Here is a 27,833-nt window from a genome sequence, read left to right on the forward strand (position 1 = left end):
TTTTTTTGGGTCACACCCGGCGATGCACAGGGGTTACTCCTGGCTCTGCACTCAGGAATTACTCCTGGCGGTGCTCAGGGGACCATATGGGATGCTGGGAATCGAACCCGGGTTGACCGCGTGCAAGGCAAACGCCCTACCCGCTGTGTTATCCAATCCTACGACGTTTAAGCTTCATAATCACGAACCTGAAAGTCTTGGAATAGTTTCCAGCTATGGATTACACACCCAGACTGATCACCAACCACAGCATCACCGACCCTGTACTCAGTCATACCTGACACGTCCCTACACGACACAGACACAGGACGATGCTCTTAACTTCTCTAACCGGACCCACAAACTCACTCTATTCTGATAACACAGCAAGTCCAAGCAAGAGCCAACAATCGAGCAAGTCTCATCTCTTTCCCTTCAACTGACTGTCGGTTTGATTTATCTACTTATAGACCAAGCATTTCATTAGTCTTACCATGGGATTAACTGTCCCACAGCCTACTTATTCCATATTCAGACAGCAAAACCATGGATCTTTCTTCATAATCACATATTTTTCTCTTCTCATATAACTGAAAAAAAAACTAATAAAAACAACCCTTTTAAGTATACAAATCAGAGGTTTTTGGTGAACACAAAGTAGAGCAATCACTATCCAACTCCAGAGGTTGCCAACTCCAGAACATTTTCATCCACCCAAAAAGAAAACCCATACCCTTTATCATCCCCAGTCCCCAACAGGCCAGCCCCTGACAACTGCAGATTTGCCTGTTCTGGATGTTGCACTGAGTGAAACCAGAGAAGCCTATGTGACAGGCTTCATTTATATAACAGCATGATGTTTTCGAGGTTCGCCACACAGCAGAATAAGTCAGCTCTTCCTTCCTTTCCAGGGCTCAGGAATTTCACCATGTGAACATACACACTTTACCGAATCATGAACATCGAGGTTACTGCCACGCGTGGGGCTACGAACACGCGCGTCGGAGCTTTTACGTGGAGCCGGTTACGGTGGTCGTGGCTGCCCCCCAGCCCTTGGGCTGCACTGTGCTAACCGTGCGCCAACGCTCGCGGCGCCGCCGACTCCGCTCCAGAGCACGGGCCCTGCCCCTTCCCCGCGCGGGTGTGGGACCCCCCCACCAACCCACGGTGCTACCGGCAAGGACAGCCCGGGCCAAGCACGAGCACGCCAGCCGAGCACGGCGCCCACGGGGAGGGCAGGAGGGAACGGGGCCCGGGCCCACCGCGCAGGAGAGCAGACCGCGACGGGGCCACCGGTCCCCCACCCGAGGACAGGGTCGCCGCGACTGTCCCGTCCGCGGGACTTGAAAACAGCCAGCCAGCCGGCCCGCCCGCGCCCCCCGCGCCCCCGCGTCGCTCACCTGCTGGCCGCCTCCGCCGCGGCCCGGCTCCGGCCACGCAGCTCCCGGGCCGTAGTAGCCGTCGGCGCCCGCGCCCTCCCCAGTCCAGGGCGGCTCCGCCGGGCCGCCCCCGCGGCCCCGCCAAGACCCGGGCGGAGCGGCGTGCGCCGGCGCGTCCCCGGCCGCGGGGCCGTAGTAGCGGCCATAGGACGTGCCGTCGCCGGGGCCGTAGCCCGAGCGCCTCAAGGCCGACATGGGCGCTGCGGCCCCGAGCGCTTCCCGCCCCCCACGGCCGCGCACCGCGCACGCGCCTGCAGCGGGGCGGGATTCGACCGCAGGGAGGGGGCGGGCCAGCGGCAGCCAATCGCAGGCTAGGTCCTGCCCGCCCCCGCACGCTGGGCGACTGCGCTCCGCGACTCTGCGGCCCGGAAGGCGAGAACCCGAGACCGTAGGGTAGGCTGCAAACGGGGCAGCCGGAGGATCCCATCTCTCCGGTTTAGATTCCCCCGTTCCCCGTGCCCGGGGACCACAGGAAGGGAGGCCCCGCTTCTCACCGCGGCCCCGCCTCTTCCGGAAGGCCCGCACGTGCTGCCGGAAGTGGGTGTGGCTAATATGGCGGCACTTCCGGCAGGCCCCGGCGCCTGAAAGCCGGGGCGGGAGTGCGGGTCGGCGCGGTCCCTGTTCCCGTCGGGGTCCCGCCGGGGCGGCGACTGCGGTAGGCAGACGCGGGAGTGGGACGCGCCCCGCGCCGCTCGGTACCGCGGCCTTATCTCGGCTCAAAATGAACTACATGCCCGGAACCGCCAGCCTCATCGAGGACATCGACAGTGAGTAGCCGAGGAAGCGGGGCGCCGGGCCGGGCCGGGGGGCGGCGTGGCCGTGGCCCCGCTCGGGGGTCGCGCGCGGGAGCCGGCACGGGCCGGAGCCTCCTGCCCACACCTGCGACCGCCGGCCCGCATGGGCGCGCCCCCGACGGGGAGGTCCGCTGCTGCCGGCCAGCGCCGCAGTGGACGCCGGCACGCGACTGCCGCCCGCGCGCGTGGACGCCGGGACACGTGCTGCCCGACCAGCGCCGCAGTGGACGCCGGGACACGTGCTGCCCGACAGCGCGCGTGGACGCCGGGACACGTGCTGTCCGGCCGCGCGCCCTCGTGCACCTGAGCACGGGGTCGTCGGGGCTGGGCGCGAGGACGCACGGGGGGTCGCGGCTGTGCAGCGTGCCCACGGGCAGGGCAGGAGAGGCCACTGCCGGGCAAGTGCCGACCTTGCCGAGACATTTTAAGCGCTTACCCCCCCCGCCCCCCATTCGACAGTTCTTTGCGTTGACTAAGACCTCTGAAGAAGCTTTCCGGCTAGTGCAGGATTGTAGCCGCTAGCGCAGTATTTTTCTAAGTTCTCATCTGTGAACTCTTCCTCAAGCACTGTACTTTTGAAGCGTGTGATCTGTCTCATTAGCTTATAATTGTTCCGAGGCTGGAGAGCTTGCCTTGAACGAGCTCCTGCCTGGGACCGTTCCTCCCCACCCCCGCGCCCCACCAGGACTGATCCCTGAGCACAGAACCAGGGGTGAGAGCACAGCACATCCGGGCATGACCCAAAGCACAAACCAAAAAAAAAAAATCTGTAATTGCTGCAAAATGATTTGCACACAGTGCCCAACATAACTTGACAGTTATTTACCATGGAAAATAAAGAGTCTAAGTTCTCTTTATGATTCTCTGAAATAATTCTTAAGTTCAAGTTAGTTATTGCAGGGAAATGTAGTGTAATTGGGCCAAATTCATATACGACCTGCGCAAGCCTAGTATGTAAGGAGATGTTTTTATTTGTGATCACTTTTGCTCTCACCACTTTGCTCTCACCACTTTTGCTACATATTGAATTAAGGCCCCTAGTACATCCTGACATTTTATTACAAATTATTTTTTATTCTTAAACTTCCTAATCCCTTCTGTGTATTTTCCAAGGCCCCTCCTTTACTGGAAAGTTTTAAAATTTTCACACTCACCTTTTACTGCCACATAACCATATTTTCTTCCAGCACAGTCTGTATTTTTCCCATCTTCTCATTGAGGAAGAAGTATTCTTTTATGGGGGACAGAGCAATAGTACAGTAGATAGGGTGTTTGCCTTGCATGTGGCCAGTCCAGCTGATCTCCAGCATCCCATATGGTTCCCAGAGTGCTACCGGCATAATTCCTGAGCATTGCCAAGTGTCATTGTCACTGTCATCCCGTTGCTCATCAATTTGCTCTAGCGGGCACCAGTAACATCTCCATTGTGAGACGTGTTACTGTTTTTGGCATATCGAATACACCAAGGGTAGCTTGCCAGGCTCTGCCATGCAGGCGAGATACTCTCAGTAGCTTGCCTGGCTCTCTAAGAGAGGCAGAAGAATCAAACCCAGGCCGGCTGCGTACAAGGCAAACGCCCTACCACTGTGCTATCACTCCAGCCAAGTGTGGCCCACAAAAAACAACAAGGTTGGAGCGATGGTACAGTGGGTAGGGCGTTTGCCTTGCACACAGCCAACCTGGGTTCGATTCTCAGCATCCCATATGGTCCCCTGAGCACCGCCAGGAATGATTCCTGAGTGCAGAGCCAGGAGTAACCCCTGTGCATCGCCAGGTGTGACCCAAAAAGCAAAAAAAAAAAAAAAAAAAAAACATAGTATTCCTCTTTTCTGTTTGTCTTTAAGTAAACTTCCTTCTTCTGGAGCCATCTAATAGCCATTTTTCTCACATCTTCTATCTCTTAACAGACGAATATGCACATCATCCCTGAATCAAGAATATCACTATATTCTTATCTGTCCGTCTCAGATTTTCTCCCAGTATGCTGTCCCATCGTGCTTTTAATAACCTGACCTACCTCCTGACCACCTGCAATAAACATTTACAGTTATTGCTGCAATCTGATTTTTGTTGTCAGTATTCTACTGAAGCTACATCGAAGAGGCATCAGTCTAATGTACTCTTCCATACATTAGAAGGCATTTCTCCTCTCCGAAGCATTGTGATGCTATTACCCTTAGATACTTAATTCTTTTTGTTTGTTTGTTTTTGGGTCATACCCGGCGATGCACAGGGGTTATTCCTGGTTCTTCACTCAGGAATTACCCCTGGCGGTGCTCAGGGGACCATATGGGATGCTGGGATTAGAACTCGGGTTGGCCGCATGCAAGGCAAACGCCCTACCTGCTGTGCTATCGCTCCAGCCCCTAGATACTTAATTCTTATTCATAATTCTGTTCTTTTGATTTCTCGTTGATCATTTTATTCATCTTTTTGTTGTTGTTTTGTTTTTGTTTTTATTTGTTTTGGGGTCACACTTGGTGATGCTCAGGAGTTACTCCAGGCTCTGCACTCAGAAATTACTCCTAGCAATATTCAGGGGACCCTGTGGGGTGCCAGGGATTGAACCCAGGTTAGCCACATGCAAGACAAAATACTAAACCTCTGTACTCTCTCTCTCTGGCCCCTCATTCTTCCATCTTGACCTGCTTTTTTTTTAATCTCTTCTCCTGGGTTTTAATAATTATAGCTTCTTTTTGTGATTATGTCCAAAATTGTCTGACTCTGAGTTCTTTGGCATTGTCATTGGTCCAGTCCTTTTTTATTATTATTATTATTCAAGGTGATGGTGGGTGTGGGGAACGCCTGGCAGGGCTTACTCATGGCTCTGTTCAGGGATCATTCTTGACAGGGCTCAGAGGACCACATGTAGGCAGTGCCAGGGATCAAACACCATGTCAGCTACATGCAAGACAGTCACCTTCCACGCTACGCTCTATTTATGTCCCACCATTGGTCCAGTCTTAGTATTTCCAAAGGCCTCGTGACATTTCTATGTAGGTGTTCTGCTAGCACTTCAGAATCACCAATAGCTGCTAATAAACTTCCTAAAACTGTTTTTTTTTTTTTTTAATTTTGTACTGCGTGGACTGGAGCAATAGCATAGTGGGTAGGGCATTTGCCTTGCATGCTGCTGACCCGGGTTCAATTCCTCCGTCCCTCTTGGAGAGCCCGGCAAGCTACCGAGAGTATCCTGCCCGCACAGTAGAGCCTGGCAAGCTACCTGTGGCATATTCAATATGCCAAAAACAGTAACAAGTCTAACAATGGAGACATTGCTGGTGCCCGCTCGAGCAAATCGGTAAGCAACGGGACAACAGTGCAGTGCTACAGTACTGTGTATCTTAACCCCAGAACAACACAAAGCTGTCAACAAATATTACAAATTTTTTCTTATCTAGAGTTCTCAGTTTAAATGTCTTACCAAAATATGAGTTTTTCTTTTTTTTTTTTTTTAATTTATTTATTTTTAATTAGAGAATCACCGTGAGGGTACAGTTACAGATTTATACACTTTTGTGCTTATACTTCCCTCATACAAAGTTCGGGAACCCATCCCTTCACCAGTGCCCATTCTCCACCACCCGTAAACCCAGCGTCCCTCTCACCCTCCCCAATCCCATCTCCCCCCCACCCCACCCTGCCACTGAGTTTTTCTTTTTAAGTGAGAAATTATTCTATAATTAAGATCACAAAGATCAGGGGCTGAAGCAATAGCACAGCAGGTAGGGTATTTGCATTGCACACAGCTGACCCAGATTCGATCCCCAGCATCCCACATATCCTCCAAGCACCACCAGGAGTGATTCCTGAGTGCAGAGCCAGGAGTAATCCTGAGTAATCCAGATGTGACCCCAAAACAAACCAAAAAGATCATAAAGGTCATCTAGATTAAATTTCTCAATTTGCATCTGTAAACTGAAACAGAGAGGAGTTGGTTGTCAAAAATCAGAGCCAGTCAGGCTTCACCACTGATTCTCCCACAGAGGGTGCCTGATCTTCCCGAGTGAATTCCCAGTGAATTGTCTCTGGAAATATGCTGAGAGAGGATGCGCTATGGCTTAAATGGCCATTAACTTTACTTTGTGGTTACCCTACAAACTCACTAAAACCAACAGTTTCATTTTTTTAAAAGATGTTTTTCCTCTTCACAGAAAAGCACTTGGTCCTGCTGCGAGATGGGAGGACACTTATAGGCTTTCTGAGAAGCATTGATCAATTTGGTACGTATGAGTCATTAATTTCTCTTTTACTCTGGGGATTTCTTTCTGTTACATAAAATACAATATTTTGCCTATGATAGTTTTATGTTATTTCATGTTGAAACCTATTTGCAATTTTTCTGCATTTGTCTCACATTAAGAAATACTGTCTTGTGACCGGGAAGAAGTCCAAGAGACAACACATTTTTCTTGCATGTAGCTGACCTTGGTTTGATTTGAGTCCGAGCACCACGTATGGTTTCCCTAGCCTTGCCAGGAATCACACCTGAGCACAGTTCCAGGACTAGCCCGACTACCATCAGGGCTGGCCTGAAAAGTTAAAAAAAGAAAAACAGTGTCTTGGGTCGAAGAGTTATTACAGATAGCATGTGGCCGACCCTGTTTGGTCCCCATTACCTTTTGTCTGAGAGCACAGCGCCAAAAGTAGCCTCCAAGTACTAGGGGATATGGTGAGCGCGAGAGAGTGCACACACGTATACACATGCGCACGCACGTGCACACACACACACCCTGCCCCTACCCCCCATAAGAAACACTATCTTGAATCATTAACATTACTGGAGTTTTTTGTCACACACACACCAATAAGAAACACTATCTTGAATCATTATCATTACTGGAATTGTTTGTTCTCATAGGTCACATCCTGTAATGCACAGGGGTTACTCCTGGCTTTGCACTCAGGAATTACTCCTGGCATTGTTCGGGGGACCATTTGGGATGCTGGGAATCGAATCTGGGTCGACTGAATGCAAGGCAAAGGCCCTACCTGCTATGCTATCACTCCAGCCGCATTGCTGGAATTTTGTAAGATTTGGATTAGTTATAGCATTGACAACAATGCTACAACAGTGCTACAGTGCTGTTTTTCGGTATTTTGGGGGCCACACCTGGGCAGTGCTCCAATTCTTTTTTCCCCCCCCTTACCTTTTTCTTCTTCACTTGCGCCTCTTCAAGCCCTTTATAGGCAATGATTAAGAAGGATATGTATTTAAAAATTAATGACATTTAAAAAGATGTTTCAGTGTATAGCCACGGTTAGGCTTTTCTTCACATCAGAAAAATGTGGAGTATTCAGATATAGAGAAAATATTTTTTCTTAATTTTTGAGAACACATCAAGGGTGGAGTGACAGTTCGGAGGTGAAGGTGTTTCTTCACTCTATGCAAGCAGCCCCAGAACTGGGCGTGGCCCTCATTTCCTCCCCGAAGCACCACCAGGCCTAACCCCTGAGCACAGGGCCAGAAGCAGCCCCTGAGCATCGCCACATGTGGTCTCTGCACCGCCCCTCCCAAGAAAGAAAAAGTGAGAGCAAAGAGGAATTTGGAGAATCTAATTGATTTATTCTAGTTACTCTTCTTTTTTGGGCCACACCTGGCTGTGCTCAGGGCATATTCTAGGCTTTGTGCTCAGGGGTCCATCCCCGCAGAACTCAAGGGGACATTTGGGGTGCTAGCATCCATACGTTGCCGACTGCATGCAAGGCAAGGCTTTCTCACTATACTCTCTTAATAGCTCCTATTATTATTCTTTTAAATATATATGTATATATGTATATGTGGACTGGAGCGATAGCACAGCAGGTAGGGCGTTTGCCTTGCACGTGGCGGACCCAAATTTGATTCCTCTGTCCTTCTCAGAGAGCCCGGCAAGCTACCAAGGGTATCCTGCCCACACGGCAGAGACTGGCAAACTACTCGTGGTATATTCGATATGCCAAAAACAGTAATAAGTCTCACAATGAAGACGTTACTGGTGCCCGCTCAAGCAAATCGTGAACAAGGGACAACAATGCTACTACAGTGCTTGGATTCGTTGTGTCAGAAATTTGTATTTACAAGTCCAAATTTCTAAAATGTTTTTTCACTGAAGCATGCTTTTTTTTGGACTGTTTTGTTTCTCCCCATTAGAGGGAGCCAGATGGTAAAAATAAAATTTTTTTAGGAACCAGAGAGATGTATAGTGGGTGAGAAGGTTGTGTCTCCTTTATAGTTTCAATCCCCTGTGCCCCATGTTAGTACTGGGCCAGGAGTAAGCCCTGAGCACAGCCAGGTATGGCCCCAAAACCTAAATAAATAAAACACACTTGATTTGTAAAGCGGCTTATTTGTACATTGGGTGCAACTACTCTTCAAAGCAATTCCTGCTCTGTAGGTATTCTTTCCCTGTCCAGTGCAAATTGGGTAGAATTTATTTCCTGAAACTTAAGCTTTTATGCCTTGAGGGACAGAGTCTCAGTCCCAGGCCAGAGAGAGCTCAGCAGGCTGGAGTTCATGCTTTGCTTGCAGGAGGCCCAGCTGCAGTTCTCAGCACACATGGACCCTAGCCCTGAGCCACCAGCACAGCCAGAGGTGACACAAGCCAAAAATAGTCTGTTGTTTGTTGTTGTTGTTGTTGTTGATTTCCTTTGATTTACAATCCTGTTAGGATGGTTTCTCGTGCACATAATTTCAACCCCACGCCCTTTACCAGTCTACCCACCTCCTTTCCCACAGCACCCCTCCTCTCTCTCACGTGTGTGTGTGTGTGTGTGTGTGTATGTATGTGTATGTGTGTGTGTCCGCCTGCCACCGCCGCCCATTGTGAGAATCAGTTCTACGTTTGTGTCTCCTTTGGCCCTTTGTTGCCACCTAACTGTGTACCTTAAGGTCCCACGTATGAGAGATCATTCTGTATCTCTCCCATCCTTTGCATAAACAGTCTGTTCTGAATCCTGAATCTTTCTAAAGAGACTTAGTTTGTTTCTCCTTGAAGAAACGTCTCGGTTTCCATGCACATTTGTTAAGTGGGGGGTCAGTAAATTTGGGTACACGGGAATACAACATAATCGAAAGATTAAGAATTGCAGAAGAAGAGGGCCAGCAAGAGAGTACAGTGGGTCTTGCCTTGCATGCAGCTCACCTAGGTTCAATCCCCAACACCCCATATCCCACCAGGAGCAGTGCCTGAGCACTGCTGGTGTGGCAAAAAAGATAGGAGATAAGAGCATAGACAACTAATTTTCTTTCTTGGGGGTATACGGAGGAGTCTCTAAAGCAGTGCTCAGGAGGCTCAGATACCCCCTCCCGGCAACTTCCTGCCTACCTGGCTGGTCAGTGCAAGGGCCACTGGTGCTTTGGTGCTTGGGGGCCATATCTGGCCGTGCTCCTTGGCCACCAGGTGTGTACCAGGCCGTGCTCTGGGGACCACATGGTGCTGGTCAGCCACTTGTAAGGCATATGCCAGAATCCTGTACTCTCTCTGGTTCTGATTTTCTTTAAGATTGTTATGAAGTAACAATAATAATAATAATAATACCCTTTTTTGATGGTACATTCCAAATGGTACTCAGGGGGCCCTCGGGACCTTTCCCAAAGATTCTTGGCCAACTGGGTTCAGTTCTAGGTTCGAGATCCTATCCAGGCTCTGAGGTGTTGAACCACATCCAGCAATGCTCTGGAGGCATATGTGCCCTAACCCCTGAGTCATCTTTACAGCCCCCGAAAATAACGAAAGTTCTACGTCTTTGTTTCACTTATTTTGTTGATCTTGTAAATGTTCCTTTAGGCACTGTGATGTCCCATACTGTTAATGATAGGGTGTCGTGTATAGTGCAGCCCACGTCCTCGCCAGGCTGTTCCCAGTCTCGTCCAAATCCCCCTTCCTCAGCTCTCCGCTGGGGGAAGCTTCCTGCCAGAGTTCTCAGTTTCTGCCTTTGGGTGTTTGTTTTCTACCCCTGCTCTGTTTCTTATCCTGCAGATGAGAGAGACCATTCTGTGTCTGTCCCTCTAACGTCACTTGGCATGATGCTCTCCAGATCCAGCCATGCAGCAGCTAGTTGCACGGTTTGTCTATTCCTTTAGCTGAGTAGTAGTCCATTGTGCAGTATTTGGCCATCTGTTCTTGGACACAGGTTGTTTCCAGGTTTTCGCTATATCGAACATCGGTCTACAAATGTTTTTTTCTGAATAGATTTTTGGGCTTTTGGGGTAGATCTGTCACTGTCACTGTCATCCTGTTGCTCATTGATTTGTTCGAGCGGGCACCAGTAACGTCTCTCATTGAGAGACTTATAGTTATTGTTTTGGCATATCCAATACGCCACGGGTAGCTTGCCAGGCTCTACTGTGCAGGTGCGATACTCTCGGTCGCTTGCCGGGCTCTCCAAGAGGGGTGGAGGAATCGAACACGGGTCGCCGTGTGAAAGGCTAACACCCTACCACAGATGTTGAGTGGAATTGCTTGGCCATAAGGGAACTCAATTCCTAGTTTTTTGTGGAGTGTCTATTGTTTTTTAAGAAGTGAACCAGTCAACATTCCCACCAGTAGTGAGTGAATGTGCCTCTTCCCCATATGCAGTGCTGGTTGCTTTTATTCTTGGTGGTGTGTGCTAGTGTCACTGGTGTGAGATGATTTAGAGTTCCCAGATAATCGATGGAGTTTTTTTTTCCATATACCTTTTGACCATCTATATGCCTTATGTTATTTAGGGGGCGTGGTTTACGGGTCATACCTGGTGGTACTTGGATTATTCCTGGCACTGCAGTCAGGAATGACTCCTGGTGGACTCGGGGAATGACATGGGATGCCAAGGATCAAACCTGGGTTGGCCAGCACCCTCCCTGCTGTACTGTATACTTGCTTCAGCCTCCCTGTCTTTGAGGAAGTTTCTGTTGGTCTCCTGCTTTTTTTTTTTAAGTAACTCCTGGGTTTGGAGCTATAGAAAGATTTCTTTTTAATTTTTTAAATTTTATTTTCATAAATATATACATATCTCTTGGAGAGCCCGGCAAGCTACCTGTGGTATATTCGATATGCCAAAAACAGTAATGGTAGGTCTCATTCCCCTGACCCTGAAAGAGCCTCCAATCTTTGGGGAAGACGAGTAAGGAGAGGCTGCTAAAATCTCAGGGCTGAGGGTTGGAGCAATAGCATAGTGGGTAGGGCATTTGCCTTGCACGCGGCCGACCCGAGTTCGATTCCCAGCATCCCACATGGTCCCCTGAGTACCGACAGGAGTGATTCCTGAGTGCAGAGCTGAGAGTAACCCCTGAGCATGCCAGGTGTAACACCCCCCCCCCAAAAAAAAAAGGGAGGGAGGGGGAAATAAATCTCAGGGCTGAGAGGATTAGAGACGTTACTGGTGCCCACTCAAATCGACGAACAATGGAAAACAGTGATACAGTGATTTTCATAAAGTTGTTCACAATAATTGATTGCAATTCAATATTTCAACACTAATCCCACCACCATTACACCTTCCAATCACCATTAGTTTGAGTTTTCCCACTACCACTCAAGCCTGCAGATGCTAGATAATTTATTCTGTATTGCTTGTTATGAATGATATGAGATGTCTGTAAGGGTCTGTCTGTCTCAGAGATTCGACAACAACAAAAAAAAGTATGAGATGTTGCATGGCTATGCACTCCTGGAATTCTAAAATTTTTGAATAATTGGAGTCAGCAGCCATCCCTGCTCAGTTCCGAGATTCATTTTTGAGTCTCTGGATCATAGCGGTTAATGCGCTTAAATGGTACCGGGAGGCAGTTGATGGACCTGACAGCCAGGATCCCGGAGGGGCAGCAAGACAGGAAGGGGTGGCCCAGTCCCGACCCCTCGAGGCCTGCCGTTTTCAGTCACTGGTCCCTGGGTTTTTCACCAGATTTATTCTCTTGCTTGGGGGGCCCAGGTTGAGCCTGTGAAGATCAGCCGTGAGGGTGGCTGCGATTGGTTTCTGGAGATTTGCAGCTGCAGGTTTCATCTGGTGCAGGCGAGAGGACGCTGCTCCCGTCTGAGGCGCCCCATGAGATCAGCCGGGCAAAGGTCCAGAGCTCTCTGCAGCGAGCTGCTCGGAGCTTCATTTGAGTATCTCATCTCCTCCTTTTTATGATTGGGTTGGGTGTTTTCTTTCCTGTTTTCTTACTTGAATTGCAGAGTCACAAAGTTCAGTGTTAAGACTCAGGAGTATGATGTTCCAGCACTAATCCCTGCACCAGTTGCCCAGTTACCTCCCTCTCTGGCGGGCAGTTTGCCCCTCCCGCGCTGGCCTAGTGTCCCCTTGCTCATCCCCCATCCTAACCCCCACTCCAACGGCAAGCTTTCTACTGAAGACAGTTACAAAGCTGTTTGTGATTGGGGTCAGTCGTGCGATGATCCAATACCCATCTCCCACCAGTGTATATTTCACATCACCAGTGACCCCAATTTCTCTCCTGCCCGCCCCCCCCCCCCGCCTCTGTGGCAGGCACTTTCCTCTCTCTCTCTCTCTGTGTCTCTCTCTCACCCTCTCTCTCCCTCTCTTTCCCTCTCTCTCCCTCTCTCCTGTCTTGTGCTGCTGGGCCCTCAGAGTCTAGTCCACGAAGTGGGGTTGCTGGGGTTTTCTTGTATTTTTTGTTTTTGAGGAATAACCGTGTTGCCTTCCATCATGCTGTGTTGGCCACATTCCCACCAGCTATGGGTTAGGGTCCTTCTCCCCTCCCCACCTGTTCTCGCCAGCTGGTGGCTGCTCTTGCTGAGTCCGTGCCGCCGCCCCCCCCTTCCCCCCACCCAACCCCAACCCCCCACCCTCACCCCCCACCCCCCACCCCGCTGGTAGGAGGTGGTTCCCGCATTTCTCGTCTTGATTCACACTTCCCTGGTGGTCCAGAGCGCTTGTCTTGGCCCTGGGGAGTCGTGGACCTAAATCCTCATTTCCACTGGGCTAGTGCAGTGGTGCTCAGGCTGCTCCTGACTCTGCTTGGGTGTCTGTCAGCCTCTGTGATCTCAAGGGACCCTGTGGCACCAGGGTTCAAGCCAGGCCTCTGCCTGCAAAGGACATGCTTAGCCAGCAGAACTATCTCACTGTCCCTTAAAGTTAAACATCTGTATTCATCAGAATACTTCAAGGTAGAAGTAGTAAAAACTGGGGCCAAAGAGATAGTATAGTGGGTAGGGCGCTTGCCTTGCATGCTGCTGTGTGGTCTAACCCTGAGCCACCCCAGGAGTGATCCTGAATACACAGCCAGGAGTAAGCCCTTGGGCGCAATGCCTGTGGCCCCAAAACTAAAATACTTTTTACATTTTTTTTTTTAAAGTAGTTACGGGCTGGAGCAATAGCACAGCAGGTAGGGCATTTGCCTTGCATGCAGCCGACCCGGGTTCGATTCCCAGCATTCCATATGGTCCCCTGAACACCGCTAGGGGTAATTCCTGAATGTAGAGCCAGGAGTAACCCCTGTGCATCGCCGGGTTTGACCCCCCACCAAATAAAAAGCAAAAAGTAATTACAACTGATTTTACTCAAATAACCAGAGAAGGTCACCTGGCAAAGGGAAATAATTGATTTTTGCTGCAATTCATGATTACTGCATTGGATTGAATTCATTGTACGTCTTGGGGCCAAGAGGTAGATAAAATAGCCGTCAGGGTGCTTTGCACCCAGCTGACTATGGTTCATTCCCTGGCGCCCCAGGTGTAAGCCCTGAGCACCATTGGCTATAACAAAACCAGCAAATATTCTGTATTCTGAAACTGAGTTATGTCTTCGGTAAGTCGTCACATGAGCAAACCCAGACAACATAGAAAACTGCCTGCTCCTGAGGAACTGGAGTGGCGTGGCAGTGGGGTGACACCAGGGGCTATTGGTCCAGTGATCCCGTCGAGCCCAGGAGCGCGGTCGTGCAGAGCATGTGATCTGCCACCAGGATTTCAATCTCAGTTATTTAGGTTTCAGTATTTTCAGTGCTTTACTGATAATCTCTTGTTTTTGGTTTGGTTTGGTCTCAGTTTTTTGAACTGCACCCAGCTAAACTCAAGATTATTCCTAGGGCTGGAGTGATAGCACAGTGGGTGGGGCATTTGCCTTGCACGCAGCTGACCCGGGTTCAGTTCCCAGCATCACATATGGTCCGCAGAGCACCGCCAGGAGTGATCCCTGAGTGCATGAGCCAGGAGTAACCCCTGAGCATTGCTGGGTGTGACTCAAAAAAAGCCAAAAAAAAAAAGAAGAGTTTATTCCTGGTTGTGTTCGAGGATCACACCTGACCAGGCCATGGGGACCAAACCCAGATTATTGTTGCAAAGCAAGCTCCTTATCTGCTGTACTATTTTTCCGGTTTCCTGTGTTGACATTGGCAGTTACCTTAAAAAAAAAAAGAAAAGAAAAGAAAAATTAATTTTCTTATTCCTACCATCATCATTCCTATATTAGTGCAACGCAGTTCATATAATCTCTCAGATTACAGTTGTTTAAGAGTACCCTGAGGGTCACAGAAATGGCTTTCTAGGCTGCGTGCTTGCCTTCCATGCGGGATACCTGGGTCAGTATCTCCACACTGTCCTTGGGCTTCACCAGGAGTGGCCCCTAAGCACTAAGCCAGGGGTAGCCCAGTGTGGCCCCCAAAACAAAAAAATTTAAATTGGCCAAAAGTATCCTAAATGTTGTGTATCCTTAATAAGTAGAAAGAGATTTCTTGCAGTGTTTAGCTTTTCCCCAAACTGGAAGGTCTGGAAATCACATTTCGATAAATCTGTTCTACTCAAAATAACTGAGTTAAACACCTTTACCCAGAACTTGAACTAAATGTCTTTGTTTCTTCCCTATACACTTATAGCTAACTTAGTGCTACATCAGACTGTGGAGCGTATTCATGTGGGCAAAAAATACGGTGATATTCCTCGAGGGATTTTTGTGGTCAGAGGAGAGAATGTGGTCCTGCTAGGAGAAATAGTAAGTGTGAACTGCTCAGCTCCTGCTGGTCTGGCGATCGTGGGGGTTAGGGCTCTCTGGTCCTTTCAAGAGGAGAAAAATATGTGTTCTACTTTCCCCAGCTTCACAAGGAACTATTCAACTAAGAAAAGCCACAGTTTGGGTAAAGACAGGTATTAAAAACGTCTACCCCTGGGGTGCAGGCCTTCTGTGTGGGCCAGCCCCAGTTTAATCCCAGAAACTGCATGCGGTCCTCTGAGCACAGAACCAGGAGTAACCCCAAAACATTGTTGGTATGACCCTAAATTTTTTGTTGTTGCTTCCATATTTATAGAAAATAACTTGCTTTCAGTGCCTTTTAGGACTGTCAAGATTTTGATTCCAGTAACAGCACTGTTGTCACTGTTACTGATTGCCTGATACTAAAAACCCTGCCAGAGGGACAGAGATGGTACAGTGGGGAAGACGCTTGCCTTGCACGTGGCCAACCCAGGTTTGACCCCCAGCACTCCACATGCTCTCCCAGGCACTGCCAGGAGTGACCCTTGATCCCACCGCTTGTGACCCAAAAACCATAACAAAAATAAAACTTAAGCAAATGTGCTTATTAAGGAGGCAGAGGGGCTGGAGCAATAATAGCACAGCGGGTAGGGTGTTTGCCTTGCACGCGGCCAACCCTTGTTCAATTCCCAGCATCTCATATGGCCCCCAAGCACTGCCAGGAGTAATTCCTGAGTGCATGAGTCAGGAATAACCCCTGTGCATCGCTGGGTGTGACCCAAAAAGCCAAAAAAAAGAAAAAAAAAAGGCAGAGAGATTATACCAGGCAGAGTGCTTGCCTTATACACGGCTGACCCAGATTTGATCCCCGACATCCCATGTGGTTCCCTGAGCACTGCCAGGAGAAATTACTGAGTGCAGAACCGGGAGCAACCCCTAGCACCAGGTGTACCTGTTAATATGGGTTTTTTTTGTTTTTTGTCTTCTTTAATCTTAACTAGAAATGGAAAGAATTGAAAGAGAATTATGCCTACCAGTGAGGGAAGAATAATTCAGTAGAATACAATTAAAATATACTGAAACATTTTAGTTATTTAAATAATTGGCTTTTCTGACATAAAATTAATTATCAGTAGTAAATCACTAAAGTTTTATTTAGGGCCAGAATTGACTTAGTGGTTTAAAGCACTTGCTCAGCAACTGGCAAGTTCAAGGCCTCAGGTTTAAGCCCTGGTCGCACCATTCTGCACCACTAAGGTGATCCTGACTGCTCTGCTGAGCTAACAGGCCCCTAAAGGTGAGTCCCCGGGCCAGTGAGCCTCGGCACTGCTGGGCCCCCCTTGCCAGGAGCAGCCCAGAACCAGGCCTGGGTCTGACCTGGTAGAAAGGAAGAGGGGAGTTTCCTGACATGTTGGAGGAGAATATAAGTACACTCATATTCGTACATAGGCATCTATGTGTAAATACATGTAAACCCTATAGCATGCAAACTTTTAGATGTTCACCTACTTTGTTTGGGTTTGGTTATTGTTTTTGTTCTATACCTGGCGGTGCTATGCACTTAGGGATCATCACACCTGGCGGGTGTGACCAGATGGGTGCCAGCAAACCCTGGTGACTGCAGGCAGGACTAGCACCCTGCTCACTGTGCTAGCTCTCTGCCCACACCTGCAATTTTAAAAGAGAATTGGTTGTTTTTTAAATAGGAACCAGTACTGGGGGGCGGGGGACTAGCATATTTAGTTTAAAACCTTCGGGGGGAAGGTCAGGCAATGCTGAGTGAGGGTCTGCTCACAGCTCTGCACATCAGGCTCCCTCCTGGCAGTATCCTGGCGACCATTTGCTGCTGAGAATGAAATGCCTTCATGTGCCTTGACTCCTAAGCCGTCTCCAGTCCTAGGCAAGGGCTTTCCAGGAGGCTGGAGAGATGCTGCGTGCCTGGCCCCTCAGGCTCCTAAGTTCAGACCCAGGCACCATGTGGTCTTTCACACGCTGCCTGATGTGACCCTCGTGGCCATTGCACCACTGGGCTCTGGCAGCACTGCATCACCAGCCTGAGCATTTACAGCCTTCATTTCAGTGGGCCAGCCATTGCCGGGAGCGGCACCTGGACCCCGAGCACTGCTCTGGAGGGCCAAACAGTAACTAAAACCACTGGTTTGGTCCTACTCTTCCGATTATTAGGGTTTGCCAGAAAAATTCAAAATAAACACTGTAGCCTTTGTTAGTGTTCAGGGAATCATTTCTGGCCTTGTGCAGGGAACCGTGTGGTGCTGAGGGCCAGACCTGGCCTCCCACCTGCAAAGCCCTGGAACTCTCTCCACCACCGCTCAGTGAAGGGAGTTCTCCCACGATTGGGCTGGGTCAGAGAGCTCACATTGGAGACAGCTAAAAATCACTGGGATATTAATATGGCGCCCACTCGAGCTAATCGACATTGGGATGACAGTGATATAGTGATTAATACCCAAATGTTACTATATGGAGACTGCTTTTCCTTATTTTGAGCTTGATATTTTGCTTCAGCCCTTGTGTTTAAGCAGCAGAAACTTATTCTCCATATTAGTAAAGGTGTGGGAGATGAGCGTAATACAGGTTTATCAAGTGCTCGACCCGTGGAGTAAGAGCTAATAGCCCCTCTCGGGAAAATAGGAGTATGGATGAGGGTTCCCCCCACTTTTTTTTGTTTGTTTTTCGGGTTATTTTCTTTTTTGAGGTTACTCAGGGGTTGCTCCTGGCTCTGGTGGTGCTTGGGGGACTATGCAGAATGCGGGGACCAAACCCAAGTCAACTGCATGCAGGGCAGCAGCTCTACCTGCTGTACTAGCTCTCCGACCCCAGTTTTTCCCCTTTTTAAAGTTTGGATTTTTTTTTTTTAATATTTAAAAATAGTACTTTGCAGTGGCAAGATTCAAGTGAAGATGCTTCTGCCGGCTTTGCCGCTGTCAGTGCACGTGCTTTCCCTGCCCATCACACTGGCACGGACACTGCACTGAGACGTAGGTATGTGAGGGGCTGATCTTGTGCTCCAACAGGCTGTGGGGCTGTCGGGCGCACCCAGTGGTGCCCGGGATCAGGCCAGCACCTCAGCCCTGCATTATGCTTCTGGCCCTGCCTGCCTCACTCTTTTATTTATTTTTAAGAAATATAGAAGAAAAATATTAAGGAATACCAGAAGTAATGGCTCACACAGCAGAGTGAGGTGCGGGCATGCACCACAGAGTAGCCCTGTCCTTGGTCTTAAGAGTTCTTGGGTTCAGGGCTGGAGCAATAGCACAGCACTCGGCCGACCTGGGTTAGATTCCCAGCATCCCATATGGTCCCCCGAGCTCCGCCAGGAGTAATTCCTGAGTGTGTGAGCCAGGAATAAACCCTGTGCATTGCTGGTGTGACCCAAAAACAAACAAACAAAAAATTTAAAAAAGGGTTGTTGGATTCTTGGAAGCCCTTTTGTGGAAAAAAGTTCTCGTTGTGGGATTGGTTTGGTTTTAAATGTGGGGCCACACCCAGCAGGGGGCTGCACCTAATCCCGTGCTCATGGTCTTTCCCAGAAGGTACCAAGAGTTAGATGCCTGCCAGCGTGCAGAGCACTGCTCCAGACCTTTGAGCTTTCCCAAGCCCCAATGGAAGGCCCCTTTAGCTGCATTACTGGCCAGGTGCTTCGAGATATTTACAGTGTTTCCACTAAAGAAATACAGTTGAGGACGGAGCAATAGTCAGGTGCAATCAGACTTGATCCCTAGCAACACATATGGTCCCCCAAGCCCCACCAGGAGTGATTTCCAAATGCAGAACCAAGAGTAAGCCCTGAGCACAGCCAAGTGTGGCCCAAAAACCAAACCCAAAAGAGAAAGGAAGAAATACAGCTGAGGGGCAGAAGGACAGCTCAGCAGGTTGAGCGCACGCTTCCCATGGGTAGGCCCAGATTTAATCCCTGTCACCACATGGTCCTCTCAACACCAAGTCTGGTGTGACCTCTGAGAACTGCCAGACACGGCCTAAAATCTCCGCAGAAAAGAAAGAAACGAGATAAGATTTGGGAATGCTTGGACAGTTCTAAGATGCCAGTTAGTTTGAAGAAATTTTACGCCAACCCTAGGGAAACAAACCAGAAATTATTTAGATCTTCACAAACAGGGCAGATAGTATGGCAGGTTGGGTGCTTCTCTTGCATGTTCGCTTCCCTGCCCCCCCAGTGGCCCCCCAAGCCACGCCGCCAGAGCTCAGAGCTAGGAGTTGAGTAAGCCCGGTCAGCTCTCCCCAACCCCCACCAGTGCAGATTTCAGTCTCCGGAACATCCTCTTGCATAAGAAGCGCCTGGTTCCACGTCAAGGATGATGATGCACACCAGCTTAAGTAATAATGACTCAGGCAGGGTACTTGTACAGTGTGCAGGGTGCTTGCTGTACATGTGACTGGCCTGGGGTTGATCTTTGGCATCCCATCTGGTCTCCTGAGCCCCACCAGGAATGATCCCTGACTACAGAGCCAGTAGTAAGTCCTCAGAACTGCAGGGTGTAGCTCAGACCCCCACAAAAATAACAGGATTGTCAGAGCAGCATCACAGCACATAAACAGCCCAGTCAATAACATGCAGAAAAGCAAAAGCCAAGTCTTCACTTCAGCAAGTTGCAATTGATATTACATTTTCTCTTGGTGCAGGAACTTATCTGGATTAATGGGCGGAGGGGGTCATTCCTAGCTGCATCCAGGGGTCCAACTGGATCAGCGTCATGCAAGGCAAACACCCTGCTCTCTATGGTTCTGGTTTCTGGGTTGATCTTTTTTTGTTTAGTTTGGGGGCCACACCCAGCGTGGCTCTTTGCTTACTCCTGGTAGGCTTGGGACCATGGGCAGTGCTGGGTCGGCCATAGGTAGGCAGGCACCTTACCCACTGTACTGTCACAATGGCCCTGGATTAATTTTTGGCCTGGGATAGGATTTAGGCTTATGCTTCTGTTTGGTGGCTTTTCATTTAGACCGCTGTGGTGCTCGTTCTCGTGTAGACCCGCCACACTGTCCGTAGGTTCAGCTGTGTCAGCGCGGGGAGATTCCCATCCGAGGGCAGATCGCACGTGTGCACAGTTTTGACTTTGTTGGTGCCTCCCCAGAATTCCAGAGGAAAGTAAGAAATAAGAATGCCCTGTTAGAGCCTGAGAGATAGTTCAGGGGATAAGGCTCCTTATCCGGCACCACCAGGGGCCACAGAGCACAAAGCCAAAAAAGGCCCTGAGCACCTCCCGGCACCCAGACTTTAACTGTCTATGGTGCAGACACAAAGTGCCACCTGCCTGGCTGTGGCCGCCCCAGGTTCCCTCCCTCGAACCCAGAGGGCCCCCAGAGCACCACAGGAGTGACTCCTGAGGGCAGACCCAGGAGTGACCCTGAGCATCACCAGGTTCAAAAAACAAAGATTAAAAACAAGCCAGGCAAGGGGCTGGAGCGATAGCACAGCGGGTAGGGCGTTTGCCTTGCACACGGCCTACCCGGGTTCAATCCCCGGCGTCCCATATAGTCCCCCAAGCACCGCCAGGAGTAATTCCTGAGTGCAAAGCCAGGAGTAACCCCTGAGCATTGCTGGGTGTGACCCAAAAAAAAAAAAAGAAAAAAGAAAAACAAGCCAGGCAAGTGCTCTACTGCTCAGCTGTTTCTCTGATCCCTAAAAGCTTCCCCCCACCCGTTTTTGAGCCACATCCGGTGGTGCCCTGGGACTACCCCACTTGGTGTGGAAAGACATGCCCTGAGCTTCATGCGAAATGTATGCCTGTTGTGTTACCTCCTTGGGCCCCTCCTGAAAACTGAAAATTAAAATAATGGAAATAGGGGCCGGAGCGATAGCACAGCGGGTAGGGCGTTTGCCTTGCATGCGGCCGACCCGGGTTCGATCCCCGGCATCCCATATGGTCCCCCAAGCACCGCCAGGAGTAATTCCTGAGTGCAAAGCCAAGAGTAACCCCTGAGCATCGCTGGGTGTGACCCAAAAAGCAAAAAATAAATAAATAAATAGATAATGGAAATAGAGGGGTCAGGACAGTGACTCAGATCCTGGGTCACACACTTGCATGCAGGAGGCCCGCCCACGTTTGCTTCCTCAGTTCCCTGAGCAGCAAGCCGGGAGTGACTTCTGAGCACTTGAATTTGTGGCCCAAAAACACCAACGACAAACTTTTTTAAATATAGTGGGGCCAGACTAGATCAGTAACCCAAACGGTCTGCTGAGGTTTCTCAAGAACTATTGTTTTCCAAGTACTGGTCACAGACTGCTAATAATTCAGGCTGAAACTACTGCTATAAAGATGTGTTGCCACAGAGGTGAAGTAATTTGGGTTTTTTGTGTTGTTATGGGACCCCACTTGGTGATGCTCAGGGGTTACTCATGGATCTACGCTTAGGAATCACTCCTGGCAGTGCTCAGGGGACCTTAGGAAGTATTAGGCATTGAACTAATACTTCAATCCCATGCAAGGCAAACATCTTACCCATTGTACTATCTCTGGTCCCCAGAAGTGAATCTAAGTTTAAAGATGCCTCATCAAGGACAGAGGGACAATGTATAGCCTTTGAAAGGAGAGAGAAGTTGGCTATGTGAATCACTGGTCCCAGCCTCCTTTCTGAGGAACACCCCCAAATTCATTTGCGTTTTGGTTTGTGAACTATACCTGACGATGTTCAGGGGCTGCTCCCAGTTCAGTGCTTGAAGTCATTCCTGGCAGTGCTCAGGGAAGCATGCAGTGCCCTCAGACCCAGGCCTCCACCACTCCTCATGTGCTCTAGACCTAGAGCTATCTCCGCATATGCTGGCAAGGGATAGAAGGGCTACGTAAACTTAGTCACACTGTTTGAATTCTCTGGGATTAAGGAGCTAGCTTTTTATAGAGGCCTGTTATTTTTAAGAAGTTACTCCTGTGACAAGAGAGTACAGTGGTTAGGACACTCCGTTGCAAGTGGCTGACCTGTGTTCAATCCCTAGCAACCATATGGTCCCCCAGGGCCCCCAAGAGTGATCCCTGAGAGATGGGTGGCAGGGAGGGGGGGTGGGAAAAGAGAGCCCTTTACTTGATATACGAATTTAAAGAAAGCCCTTTCCTTAGACTAGAACTTTACACATGATATAGATCCCTGTCCATACATTCATGGAGTATGTAATTTTTAGTATTGTTACTAAATTAGTCACTTCAGTGTTAGTCACTTCTTCAAAAAACTTGACCTGTCCCAAGGAAGAAGAAATTTCCACCCTCTTGCAGTTATGTAAAATAAGTCTCCCCTAATCAGGAACGCAGGTATCTTTAGATTGGTATTGTTTTCCTGGTCATTTGGTGAATTTTTTCACCCTGCTTGTTTCCAGGACTTGGAAAAGGAGAGCGACACACCTCTTCAGCAGGTGTCTATTGAGGAGATCCTGGAAGAACAGAGAGTGGAACAGCAGACCCGGCTGGAAGCAGAGAAGTTGAAGGTCCAGGCCCTGAAGGACCGAGGGCTCTCCATTCCCCGGGCAGATACTCTCGATGAGTACTGAGTCTCTGCTCCGAGGATGCTGCTACCGGATGGGAGTCACATCCTTGTTACCTCCCATGGTTCAACTAAAGACTAGAGAGCGTTGGAAAAAATACCATTTTTATTTTGAATTCTTTCGCATTTGCAACATGAAGAAATCATGTGGGTTTTTTTTTAATACTAAATCATTGTTGGAAGAAGGAGGCACGGACTCACGGCACCGTGGAGCCAGCAGTAGCTGCTGTGTATTGCTCCTCATTTGAGATTCGAGCCTCCAGCAGTCTTTATTTACCTGTAAATAAAACACAGATCTCAAAACTGTCATGTTACTTCCCAAGGATGAGTAGCCTGCGATGAATACACCGTTTTCTGCTTTTCAAAGTGAAAGCGGGGGGTTGGAGAGAAAGTACAGCAGGTAGGGCACTTGCCTTGTACACAGCCAACCCAGGTTTAACCTCCAGCATCCCATATGGTCCCCTGAGCACTGCGAGTGCAGAGCTAGGGGTAACCCCTGAGCATCTGTGGGTGTAATCCAAAAAGACAGAATTTCCCAGGAGGGAACATTTAGTAAAGTTTGGCAGTTACTGATTAGAACAGAAGCCCCGTCATTAAGAGACATTGTTACTTTCCTTATTCTTATTTCACCTCTAACTGTTCCAAACTGTGTTATTGCCAGTTGCAATAAATTCTGTAGGTGACATTCTCTGAATCTTTTGGGAACTAGAAATTTAAGTGAATCTTGAATGGAGATGGGTGGCAAGGCACCCGCCTCACACAGCTGAACTGGGTTTGCTCCCCGGCCAGTGATTCCTGCGCTCAACTGGATGTGGTCCATGGTGCTCCTTTGGACCACATTTGGACCTGCCTATCGAACAGGGCTCAGGAGCCAGTCCCAGCACTATGTCACTCCCGGGGGACCGTGCAGAGCCCAGCAGCAAACCAGGACCTCTACCCCTCTGATTATCTGGGTGGCTCTTGCCAGCATGTCCTGACAAAACCAATGTCAGTAAACTACTTTTTGCTGTGCTGGCTGAATGTAATTCTATGTGAGCATCACAAACTGTAAGGAATTGATTGAAGACGGGTAGTGTGAGGGCTACTCTTGCCTTGCATGCCCCCAGCCTGAGTCTGGTCTCTGTACCATGTAAGATACCCAATCGCTTCCAGCAGTGATTCCTGAGCACAGCCAGAACAGCGCGGAAACATTGAAATTCTACAGGGGTTAGAATTTAGCTTACCTTGTACATGGATGATCCTGTTTGATCCCTAGGACCACGTGATGGCTCCCTCAAAAATGACGCCACCAGGTGTCACCCCAAAACAAGGTATAGAGGGGGCTGGATGCAGTTCACATGGTATGGTTTGCCTCTAATCTTACTGGAAACCAAAATTTACTACAAATTAAAACCAAAGCAGGGGAAAGACATCTCCAGTTTTTGAGATCTTGCTTTCTTGTTTTTAGTTTGGGGCCACACCCAGCTGTGCTCAGGGCTTCTTCCTGATTTTGCGTGTGGGGTCACTCCTAGCCAGACTCGGGGACCCTATGGGGTGCCAGGGATTGAACCCAGGTCAGCCATTTTCAAGGCAAGCGCCCTACTCATTGTAGCCCTACTTGCTGCCTTTGATCACGGAGACAGTATTTCTCTTTTAGCTGGTATCTTTTACCTGGCCTTGGCCCTTGACCTGTATTGCATCTACTAGCTAAATTTAAGCCCCAGTATCTGCTCTCCTCCCCCTATGGAGACTGATGGGGCCATTCATCCTCCAGCTGTCCCCGATGAGCTTTGCTTTGTGTGGTCTTGGTTTGGGGGCTGCAACAGTGGTGCTCAGCGGTACTTCCCAGTGGGCTCATTGGATCATTCAGATGATCCAATGAAGGTCTGCCAGTGTGCGAGGCGAGTTCTCTACCCACGGATCCCTGTGAAGAGCTTTTCAGAAAAGCCAAGTCAGCACTGCACCCCAGGAGGTGAACGCACAGCTGCAATGCACAATCACAGGCTCCTTTTCAATCCACGCGTGGGGCTTATGGTTTGGTATGCTCTAGAAATGGTTTGGGATCACTGCATTTCTCAAACAGCTGGAGCTCCAGCAATGGGTTCGAAAAGTCATAGCTGGCAAGAAACTGGAAGGCAGTTAACAAAAAACCCTGCCCTCTAATTCTACAGTAAGAATTGTGCTGTCACAGAACCCATGTACATGTGTGTGTTTGTATAGCTGTGGGCCATTTTCACACCTTCCAGAAGGGAAGTACAGATACTTCAATTCAACTTCCCTTCTGTTAGGAGCTCCCCTTCCCAGGAAGGCGTAAAGAAGACATTCTGGGTGGGGACCACTGTTGCAGGGGGTAAGGCACTTTGCAATGCAGCATTGTTCAAGAGGGCAAGTACCTTGCCTCCAGCTGACCCCAGTTCTGTCCCCGGCACTGCCTGTGACCCCCCTGAGCACCATCAGAAGTCATCCTTGAGCAGAGCCCAACACAGTACCACTGGGTGTGGCCCAGTACCCAAAAACAAACGAAAATTCCCCCGGAAACAAGGTTTGGGGATGGATTTGCCAGATTACTGGAAATAAACATCTCCCCTCCACCTGTTTTCCTTCCTAACTGTAGTGCCCCATCCCGTCTTACCTGTCACCCCTGCAGGGGTTCGTGGTTCTGCCCGTTGCTGGTACAGGCACCTCGCAGCAGCCTTGTCTGTGCTGCTGGGGACGTGCTCCCAGGGCTCCCACTTTCTGACTGATGTCCCACGTTGTTTTTAGCTGCAGAGCTGCAGAGCTTGCTGGGGGAGGGTGGGGCATTGTACCTACCTGGCTGCTTATGGCTGCAAAGCAGTGTTAAGGCACACATCTTTGTTTATGTTTAACTCTGGTTTTTCAGCTACGCCTGGAGATGCTCAGGGCTTACCCCTGGCTCTGCACTCAGGGATCACTCGTGGTGCGTGGGGGACCATGTATGGTGCCAGGGATTGAACCCGGGCCCACTGCATGCACTGCAACCAGTCTCTCCAGCCTTGCCAAACCCTCTTTATCCTGCCACCACGTGGCTCCCTGAGTGAGCACCACTAGGTTTGCCCCTGAAAACTCCCAGCACTGTCATGGTGACCCCAGGAATCCTAGGCACTGTAAGACCCGAGCAGCGTCGCATCCTTGCAGCCAGTTAAAGCCCCAGCTGGCCAAGAAACGTTTTGGGAGCACCACTCTCCTCTCCCCAAACACACACCCCAAAATAATAATAGAGAATTGCTCGTGCCCCCGGGAAGCTTAGACAGCACAGCTGCCCGATCTCACTCCATATAAGTGGACACCAGGAATCTGCAGGGTGGCAGCCGCTACCCAGGCACCACTGCCCCGATTAAGAGACCAAGAGACAGCTTTGCTCTGACCTACAGAGTCGGACTCATGTGGCCCCAGATCCCGAGGTTTTCCTGTCCCTCTCTGGAGGGCGGCATGAAAAGCTGAGAAGACAAACCGTGGGAGCTGAGACGCATCAGCCACTGTCCTGGGCCTGCCTTGGGGAGGACTCGATGCCCAGCCGCCCAGCAGTGCTCAGAGCCGCCTCTGTCACTGCTTGGCTGCTTCTTGCCCTTCCCCTGTCAGTGCTGCAGATCCTCAGACAAAGCAAGCGCTTAACCCCTGTACTGTTTCAGCCCGGGTGGGCAGGGGACATGTTTCTGACTATTCTCTCCCCTGCGCCGTGCTTCCACCCAGCTCCAGCCAGTCCGTAGTGATTGCTTCCTCTTGACTGAAACAAAGGGTAGGAAAAGGTCTTCAGGGAGGAGCTGGAGTGAGAGGCACTTGCCTTGCACAGTGGTCAACCCAGATTCTGTCCTGGCATCTCATGTGACCCCCCCGAGCACCACCAGGAGTCATTCCTGCAGAGCCAGGAGTAATGCCCTGAGCATCGCCGGGTGTGACCCGCCCCCCCACCCCCAAAATAAAAGCACCTGCTTCGAATGATCCTGGATTCTATCCCAGTACTAAATAAATAAATTCAACTTAAAGGTTAACCTGCTAACAACTGCGGTGATATTTATGGTGCCTAAGATTTGGAAATAACCGAAGTGGCCAAGGAGAGATGAGTGGATAAGGAAGTCGTGGTCAGTGCCCATGGACAGAGCTCAAGGTTGCATGTGGAAGACTCGGGTCAAGTCCAGCAGTTTATGGTCACCTGCGCACAGTAGGCACCATCCTGAGCACAGAGCCGGGAGTAGCCCAGTGAGAGAAGGAAAGGGAGGCAGGGAGAGAGGCAGGCAGATGAGAAGGAAGGAATTGTATTTTGGGCTGGAGACAGGCAGGCACTTGATTTATACGAGGCTGACCCGATTCAGTCCCAGCACCACATATGGTCTCCTGAGCCCAATGGGAGTGAGCCCTGAGCACCACCAAGTGTGGCCCAAAAACTTAGAAAACAAACCATGAAATTGGAGGGGAATCAAGCTAAGTGAAATAAATCAGGAGAAGGACAAATGTCTTATGATCTTACTCATGGATCATGTAGAAGAAAGAAAGCAATGCAAAGAAAGTTACCCAGTGAGAACAAACTTAGAATCTGCTTTCATGTGGTTTGTGTTTTCGTTTGCTTGTTTGGGGGCCATACCTAGAGGTGTTCGGAACACTGCTTGAGGTCCCTCCTGGTGGTGCTCTTAAACCCTGAGAATCTGACAACAGAACTGTAAACCATGGGGCTGTGCCATCCTCCAGTGGGGAGGGTTTTTGCCTTGCATGCAGTTTCATTCCCGGCATCCCCTATGGTCCCAAGGACTCCCAGCAGGAGTGATTCTTGAATGCAGAGCCAGAAGTGACCCCTGAGTATTGCTGGATGTGGACATAGCAACAACAAAAAAGAACTGTAAACCAGAGAAGCAGTGAAAGTAGGGGAGGCGCTTTCCTGGCAGGAATGGTGTGGCAACATCGTATTCCTGATGCACAAAAACAGTTACATTCTTGCAAACTAATAATATTCAAAAAAAAATTGCATCTAGGAACTGGAGAGCTTTACAGGGATGAGGTGTTCTGATCCAGGCACTGATGGAGGAGCAGTGTCGGCCAGCCTCTCTGTTCAGACTGAAAATATTGAATAGTAACAATCCTCAGACTCAGGGTTTGAAAACAGAAAAGTTTAGGGGGCCCACAAACCACCTCCACTGTCATGCAAGCTCATCTACTAGCCTTGCTCCACACTCAACCAGCCGCAAAAATTTCTTGGACATAGCCCAGTAAAGATTTTAACTCCAGGGGC

General features: G+C 49.6%; 2 protein-coding genes across 4 annotated transcripts in view; one reads left to right on the forward strand and one right to left on the reverse strand.

Moving 5' to 3' along the window:
• BAG4 (BAG cochaperone 4) overlaps window positions 1-2,140 on the reverse strand; it is a 41,810-nt gene extending 39,670 nt beyond the window's left edge. For 2 of the 3 annotated variants that reach the window (XM_004606865.2, XM_055124637.1), the window contains exon 1: window positions 1,380-1,668. In XM_004606865.2, the coding sequence (XP_004606922.2) occupies window positions 1,380-1,613 (234 nt within the window). In that variant the 5' untranslated portion in view covers window positions 1,614-1,668. Of the gene's footprint in view, window positions 1-1,379 lie in introns of all 3 variants that reach the window. The other variant, XM_004606864.3, reaches the window with a different exon arrangement.
• Window positions 2,004-26,833, forward strand: LSM1 (LSM1 homolog, mRNA degradation associated). Its single transcript, XM_004606866.2, has 4 exons — window positions 2,004-2,185; window positions 6,367-6,435; window positions 15,009-15,124; window positions 22,449-26,833. The coding sequence occupies exons 1-4, from the start codon at window positions 2,140-2,142 to the stop codon at window positions 22,617-22,619; spliced, it is 402 nt and encodes a 133-aa protein (XP_004606923.1). The 5' UTR covers window positions 2,004-2,139; the 3' UTR covers window positions 22,620-26,833.
• Window positions 26,834-27,833: the final 1,000 nt, after the last annotated feature.

Source organism: Sorex araneus, chromosome 1 (genome assembly GCF_027595985.1).
Source record: "Sorex araneus isolate mSorAra2 chromosome 1, mSorAra2.pri, whole genome shotgun sequence".
NCBI lineage: Eukaryota > Metazoa > Chordata > Mammalia > Eulipotyphla > Soricidae > Sorex > Sorex araneus.

Excerpts from the sequence above, each read along its gene's own strand:
- LSM1 (XM_004606866.2), top strand. The coding sequence starts at position 2,140 with ATGAACTACATGCCCGGAACCGCCAGCCTCATCGAGGACATCGACA. Across the intron at positions 6,436-15,008 it reads GAGAAGCATTGATCAATTTG|CTAACTTAGTGCTACATCAG; the intron begins GTACGTATGAGT and ends ATACACTTATAG. Across the intron at positions 15,125-22,448 it reads TGGTCCTGCTAGGAGAAATA|GACTTGGAAAAGGAGAGCGA; the intron begins GTAAGTGTGAAC and ends GCTTGTTTCCAG.